General features: G+C 47.3%; 1 protein-coding gene across 1 annotated transcript in view; it reads right to left on the reverse strand.

Moving 5' to 3' along the window:
• Nucleotides 1–7,792, reverse strand: part of INSRR (insulin receptor related receptor) — a 55,632-nt gene that overhangs the window by 9,550 nt on the left and 38,290 nt on the right. Inside the window, exons 12-17 of the mRNA XM_018574019.1 lie at nt 7,247–7,515; nt 6,544–6,680; nt 6,266–6,434; nt 5,939–6,047; nt 2,446–2,516; nt 52–281 (exon numbers count right to left, since the gene is read on the reverse strand). Of these exons, the coding sequence (XP_018429521.1) occupies nt 52–281; nt 2,446–2,516; nt 5,939–6,047; nt 6,266–6,434; nt 6,544–6,680; nt 7,247–7,515 (985 nt within the window). The remainder of the gene's footprint in view (nt 1–51; nt 282–2,445; nt 2,517–5,938; nt 6,048–6,265; nt 6,435–6,543; nt 6,681–7,246; nt 7,516–7,792) is intronic.

The raw sequence follows: 7,792 nt of genomic DNA on the forward strand, positions 1-7,792 counted from the left end.
GGAAGTTAAACATTAACTCCAGATAAGATAAATGGGTCATTGTTCTCTTACCACATGGTGACAAAGAAAGGCTTTCATAACGGATGCTTCGTTCAGAAACTCTATCCTCTCCCTCATGCTGGCCAGCTCATTGACGGTCTTCAAGGCGACCCTGGTCATGGGCTCCCCCTTCACAATTTCCTTGGCAACACCTTCATATACCATGCCAAAAGAACCTTGTCCAAGCTCCTTCATGATGGTGATGCTCTCTCTTGGGAATTCCCACTCATCCGGAATGTACACTAGAACATAGAAGCAACATTAAAATGGTCTTCTGACACAGGTTGGCCAATGTTAGAAGAATAAAACTTAAAGTGGAACTAAACCTCTTTCTATCCGCCGAGGACGGCACCATCACAGCCTCTGTTTAGAGTAGCAGCGGCTATGGTGCTAGAGAGACCGGTCATGGCACTGGCCATTTGTGGGCTTTAGAAGATTGGATGGGGCCCAACATGAGCTCACTGGCAACTGAGAGTCATCACAAGAGGGATGCCTTCAATGTGGCATACACCAGCGTTTCTCAACCTTTTTTCATTCATGGCACTCTTTAAAATTAGGCAAAAATCACAGAGCAACCCAGTCTAAAATGTAAAAATGTCCCTCCAAAATGTATACCAGACCCTTATTCAAGGGTCTTTATGGGGGGAACCCCAAGCAAAAAGGCAAAAAAGATCCACTTTACATCAAGAGCCCACCTTCTTATTAGGGGCCCTCCTCACACTAGGAGTTCCTCTTTACATTAGAGTCACCCCTTTCACATCAGAGTTCATATTAACATGAAGAGCCCACCTTCTTATTAGGAGCCCTCCTCACACCAGGAGTCCCTCTTTACATCAGAGTTCATATTAACATGAAGAGCCCACCTTCTTATTAGGGGCCCTTCTCACACTAGGAGTTCCTCTTTACATTAGAGTCCCCCCTTTCACATCAGAGTTCATATTAACATGAAGAGCCCACCTTCTTATTAGGGGCCCTCCTCACACTAGGAGTTCCTCTTTACATTAGTCACCCCTTTCACATCAGAGTTCATATTAACATGAAGAGCCCACCTTCTTATTAGGAGCCCTCCTCACACCAGGAGTCCCTCTTTACATCAGAGTTCATATTAACATGAAGAGCCCACCTTCTTATTAGGAGCCCTCCTCACACCAGGAGTCCCTCTTTACATCAGAGTTCATATTAACATGAAGAGCCCACCTTCTTATTAGGAGCCCTCCTCACACCAAGAGTTCCTCTTTACATTAGAGTCCCCCTTTGTCACATCAAAAGCCCCCTTCCCTTCACATAAGAAGCACTCTTCTCATTGGAGGCATGACGATGTGAACCCCCGAGGAAGCCAAAAGGCACCCTGGCTGAGAAAGCTTGGCAAACACTGCGTGTGCACCAGTAGGCAGGATGAAGATTAAAAAACTGCAGGATACACCAATATGATTAAGGATTTAAAGGAGAACTATGAGGTCAGGGCTTGTCCCCATAGTTCTCTTTAGGGTAACGGGAGGACACAAACTAGCGTCCTCCCGTCACCCTAAGCTCAGTATATAGGGAGCTACAGCTCGCGGTATACTGAGACGCCGCAGCTGAAGCGGATCCCGACAATTGTGGCTGGATCCGCCCAGCTGCGCGAGTGACAGCTGGCTCCGCCTATCTAGAGGCAGAGCCAGCTGTACCCGCCCCCTCCCCCGTCTGTTCCACCAGTCAGTTCTGGAGGACCGGAGCAGTGAAGAGGGGAATCCCTGCGGGGAGCCGTGACTGACAGTCACCTCTCTCTGCAGGGACATGCTCGAGAAGTGAGCGAGCCACGGTATGTGTTCGCTCACTTCCCGATCTATTGAGCCGACCTGTTACAGTTTCATTGTCACACGTCAGCTCCAACTATGAGGCTGAGGTGATTTTCACTGGCCTCATAGTTCTCCTGTAATATTTATTGAACATTTCTCATGGGAAACAGGTTAAACCAGAACAAAACTCACCAATCCACCTAACAACTTGACCCCAAGTCCTTCCAGTCCATGGACCTTACGGCTACAGTCTCTCATCACCAATGTTACATAGTACTTTTGGCAAAGTAAACCATTCACATAAAGTACATTTATTTGAACTCTATTATTTAGTTGAACTTTGAAGGAATGATGTATCCTTCTTCTGCTCTCCAAGCAAGTGGTTTCTTAAAAATGATGGAGGCATCCTTCCCGAGAAGCAACATGCGCTCTACTTGACCGATTTTCACGTGGCTGCCAATGTTTAAGGGGCCTATTGAATGGGAGCCGTAGAGATCTTCAACGTACGGCAGAAAGTATGTTTTCTGTATTGTAATAGGATCATGGGTTGTCCTAGGTTGAACAGTGAAGGAGTAAAGACCTTGGTCTTTACTCAACCTTACATACTACGTAATATTCTCATACTCACTTTCCGATGCGCTGAAATACTCTGGGTTGACCGACGCGTACAAGGTCCCATTTGGGTAGCCGTCATTCTTTCTGTGAATAAAAGGCAAAGAACCCTTTCAAATAATAGTCACTTTATGGATTCCATCACATAGCGAACTGGCCTTCCTACAGTGCACAGGGGTGGTGGGGTCCTACATGAATCTTGTGAGTCTTTGCTCCTCTTTCTAATGCCGATAATACCCAAAATGTCTTCTATCTGTGCCCTACAGATCAGTGTAACACAGGGGGGCCTTCACAGACCCCCTCATCTTTAATGTACATTCTTCCAGCTTGGAGATCTTACTCCAAGAGGTTGATGTACCCAAGACACTCCAGAAATGATTAGGTCTTACAGTGTCAGGTTATTCCAGCTGCCGCTAAATGCTGGGAAAAGTTGACTTTTGATATTCCAGACATGGGCCATCCTTATTATTATACAGGATTTATAGAGCGCCAACAGTTTGCGCAGCGCTGTACAATATAAGGAAGACATTACAATCAAAATACAATTCAAGACATGATGGTAAGGGGGGCCCTGCCCCTGAGGGATTACAATCTAAAAGGGGGAGGGGCAAGTGATACATGAGGAGGGAGCTGTGTGGGGGATGAATTGTCTGAGAACGTGATGGTTGAGTGGTCAGTTTGAGGTGGGATAGGCTTCCCTGAAGAGATGAGTCTTAAGGGATCGCCTAAAGGCAGTCAGAGTGGGAGATAGACAGACAGGTTGGGGTAGGGAGTTCCATAGGATGGGTGAGACTCTAGTGAAGTCCTGGAGTCGAGCATGGGAGGAGGGAACTGGAAAGCAGGAGGTCTTGGGAAGAGCGGAGCGGACGGTTAGGGTGATACTTGGAGGCGAGGTTGGAGATATATCCGGGGGCGGAGTTGTGGATGGCTTTGTAAGTGGTTAATATTTTTAATGTTATCCTTTGGGCTATTGGAAGCCGGTGCAGGGATTGGCAGAGAGGGGAAGGGGATGGAAGCCAGCGTAGGGATTGACAGAGGGGGGGTTGCAGACCTTATGTCAAGTATTGTTCCTGTATCTATACCTTGCCTACACCAGTGTCAGAGCCATGGTCTGTTGACAATCATGTTCTTTCATTCAACTGCCCCCGTCTTTGGGGGGAAATTCTTTGCACCTGTCATATAAAACCCATTCAAAAAGGGGAATTTGTAAAAAATAATGAAGGACATAGAAACCAAAATGTCCCGCCCCCACCCATATTTTATTGGTTGGCATGTTCATACAGAGATATAAAAAGGCGCAGCCATCGCCGAGGGCAATCCAGTTCCAGCTAAATCCAGAATTACTTTTAAAAAAATAATATAAATGTCACTTCCTCTCCATCTGGCAGCTTATTGAGATGTATTTTCTGAAAACGAAGCCGATCCGGAGGGTAAACAGCTTCTGTTTATTATTATTTGTGAATAATGATTTTAGAGAAGGGCCAGGAGGTTCTATAGTCACGTACCTGCCTTGTAACATTCTTCAAATGGAAACAAACATGGTTACTGACAACAGACCAGACGTGTCATGGTGAAAGGTTGATGCAAGCAAGGGTGGTGGTCCAGGTAATTTAAGGTCACGTACATGAGATTAGGAGTTTTTGGATATATTTGGGTCAGATTCAAATTAAATATTGCCCAAAAATGTGCTACAGCGTAAATACAGGTCATGTTACTTTTAGGTCTTGGATAGAGCGGGGGAGAATTTGGCACCCCACCCAGGTTTGTAGGGCTATTTGCGATCCTGCTGCAGAGATTGTCGCTCTCTATTTGCCCTGGTGGTCATGGTCACCGAGACAAAGAGTGATGGGGAATCCAAAATCTTAAAGCTGCCACCACAGCAGTGCAGGAGAATCTTCTAGTTAGAACAACTGTTCCTGTGACAACAATGGCCACAAGGCCTGCAATGTCTAGCACTGTCACTTCTTTGCATGAGCACGTTTACCCCACAGATGGAGTGTGGGGGTTCCTCCAGGATGCCTCCTGATGTCTGGGGGAGAGGTTTTGGGGCCTTCAGTTTTTTTTCCTCTCCCCACCTGGGGTTATCTCTACAGAAGAGCCCTCACCAAATGCTTCAGCTGGTGCCCAAGGATCAGGGTCAGTCTTGTTTCAGCCTAGGAAGACTAAGGTACTCTGCCCCTTTCAGGAGCGTTGTTACCCAGGATGTTCAGTGATTCAAGGCCCTTTCTCTTATAGAAGGGCCACAGCACCTTTTTGTGGTGCGATTTCATGTAGTGCAGCAGAATCTTTGAGCGGAGACAGCGTTTCCCGTGATAACTTTGGCCTAAAGGCCTCCCGTGTCTAGCACTGGAACTTCTTTGCTGAAGCACCACAGATTGAGAGTGTGGGTTCTTTTGGGAAGCTTCTTGATGTCTAGTAAGAGGTTCTGTGGCCTTCAGGTCTTTTTTCTCTCCCCACATGGGGGACTTTCTTCAGAATAGCCCTCCCCAAGTACTTGGTGGAGTAGTTTCAGCTGGTGCCCAGTGATCGGGGTCCACCTGGTTTTGCCCTAGGTGGACTAGGGTACTTTGCCCCTTTCAGGAGACTTGTACCATCGGGGTTTCAGGGATTCAAGGCCCTTCTTCAGAGAAGGGCTACAGCACCCCTGTGAAGTTTTTTTTTTTGTGGTGCGATTTCACACTTCATTATTTTTTGTTCACAGGGGTTTGTGTAACAATGCACGCAGCACGGAGATTCAAAAAGAAAAAAGACTATAGAATAAAAAGTAAATCCCTCTATAGAATATAATTCTCATCTATTTCCTGCTGTGTTTCCAAGAAAGAAAAGTGAAAGTAAAATCTCCCAGCGGGTCACAGGCAGCAAAAAATAACCTGAGACTTACCCGACCCCAATGCTCGTTTACCATGTTGGGGGTGGTGCCAATGCGCTGAAAACAAGACATTGTTTCTTTTTTTAAAACTTTGTTTCAATAAAATTACATTTCATTCAGTTTAGTTTATTTTCGTCCCCAAGGCGGCCCATCGCCAATCCCCAGTGTAGTCCAGTGGGATGAGATAAGATTGAAACACATGTGCCCTATAACCAGAAGTACCGGGTATCATTGCTCTATCTTGGTTGCCAAACAGATCAGCATGGGAAGCAAGGTGTAAGCCAGTATGGGCTGCTGGTGGGGCCGCCATTAAAGTGAACTTGTCACTTTGCCCTGTTTACACATCACAGGTTCACTTTAAGTCTATTAGACTTCACTTATAAATTGAAATATCACTTTTTGATGGTCTGAGATGTTCCAGAGGTTTGATTCTTCTTTTGTATTCTATGTATCTCTTCAGTTGGGTAACGCCATCACTGAACGTCTTCAGTTGGGTAGCGCCATCACTGAACGTCTTCAGTTGGGTAGCGCCGTCACTGAACGTCTTCAGTTGGGTAGCGAGAACGTCTTCAGTTGGATCGCACCATGATTGCGGGAGGACAGAGAACATTACACGGATAGAAGATTGTAGAAGACTTACCCCTTCTTGTTGTAGAAGAAGATGAAGGTGGCCAGGCAGGCTATGATCAGCAGGAGGATAATAGGCATGACTTTGAGCAGCAGATATAAAGTCTCAGAGGCCTCTTTCTCTGCGGAAATAAAATAATCTGCATATTAATTACCTTGCAATTCAACCCATACAATACCTTCAACCCGAATAACCTGGGGAAGAATCAGTCTACAAAATACAGCACTGGGTATCAACCAATGGGATGTGCTGCCCATAGGGTAAATAGCTTTTGGCAATGGCCAATGGGTGCTTCCCAGGGGGGTGTGGCAGACCTGCCTCCTAAGATAGTGAACTTACCTGGAAACCGTACAGAAAACACAATGGGTTCCGTCCACGACCCATTGCCCGCCAAGGACGTCACTCTGATCCGAGCAGAATAGTTGCCGGGCTGTGCCACGTTGATGAAGACACCTTTGTGCTTTTTAAACTTCTGCCGGGAGACGCACACGACAGTCGACGGACCTTCCTGAAAAAAAAAACATGGCGGGTGTTCAGATATATGAACGGACATTAAAAAATTGCCACCGCCGAACCAATTTCCCCAAATCAATAAAGCCGTGTGACCCGAGTCCTACCTCGTTTTCAATCTTGTACTTGATCTCATATTTCAGGATTAAGGCGTTGGGATTGGGCGGCTCCTCCCACTCCATAAAGATGGCGGTGTGGCCAGAGGGGTGCCAGGATATATTACCGGCAATGTTGTCGGCAAGAGCTGTGTAGAGAAATGGAAGATGATCACTCGGCTGCCTGGGGATAGTCTGCGGACATAACTAGGTCACCATATTAAATAATAAGTAAAACTATACTCAGTAGATCAGGAAGTGAGAGAACACATACCGCCGTTCGCTTACTTCTCGATCGGTGACTGCAGGGATTGCCCCCCACTCCCTGCCATGGCTCACTGGCGGAACGGACGGGGAAGGGGGGCGGGTACAGCCTCTAGATAGGCAGAGCCAGCTGTCACCAGGGCTGGATTTACTCTCCCTGCCGCCCCAAGGCCAGGTTCCAACTGTCCTCCCGTGACCCTTAGGAGAACTATGGGGAAAAGCCCTGACCCCATAGTTCTCCTTTTATTATTCTCCACTCAAAGTGGCTAAGAAGCTGATAGGGGGGTTATTCGCTGCTAAGCTCCCCAGCTCTTTGAGTTCAGCCATCAGCAACCTCATTGGTGACCACAGCAAATTGTGAAAGCGGGACTTTGAATTTAAAAAGGAGAACTACGGGGTCAGGTCTTTTCCCCATAGTTCTCCTTAGGGTAACGGGAGGACACAAACTAGCGTCCTCCCGTCACCCTAAGCTCAGTATATAGGGAGCTACAGCTCGCGGTATACTGAGACGCGTGGTTGCAGGCGTGGATGTCAATGCGGTACTGGGTGAAATGCCGGAGGTTGGAGATGACCATTCTCTCGCGGAAGATCTTGTCCTTATAGGTGTACGGCTTGAATTCCGCGCCGGTGTTGTTGGCGTGACTGATGGCGCCCTCTACGAATGAAGCGTTTCCGTGACCATCTCCACCCAACAATACATCTCTTCTCCTTCTAGGAGACCTGCAAAGACCAAGGCCAGTCACCAATCTGCACTCATCCATACTGTACGTCGTGTTAATAATTAATGTTTTACATTGGAAGTCGACGAAATACAGTATGGCGCTTCCCAACTTGACCGACCTTTGACTCCCTGGATGGCGTCCCACCCACCTCACTGACATCACTGGTTGGCAGGAGCCGAACGGGATGCTCTGGCTGGTGTCCCGCACAGCTCATGCCAACCAGTGATGCCAGTGAGCTGGGTGGGATGCCAGACACAGCCAGAGGTTCTGTGACG

The sequence above is a fragment of the Nanorana parkeri genome, unplaced genomic scaffold (assembly GCF_000935625.1).
Source record: "Nanorana parkeri isolate BGI_ZX_2015 unplaced genomic scaffold, ASM93562v1 scaffold2678, whole genome shotgun sequence".
Taxonomy (NCBI): Eukaryota; Metazoa; Chordata; class Amphibia; order Anura; family Dicroglossidae; genus Nanorana; species Nanorana parkeri.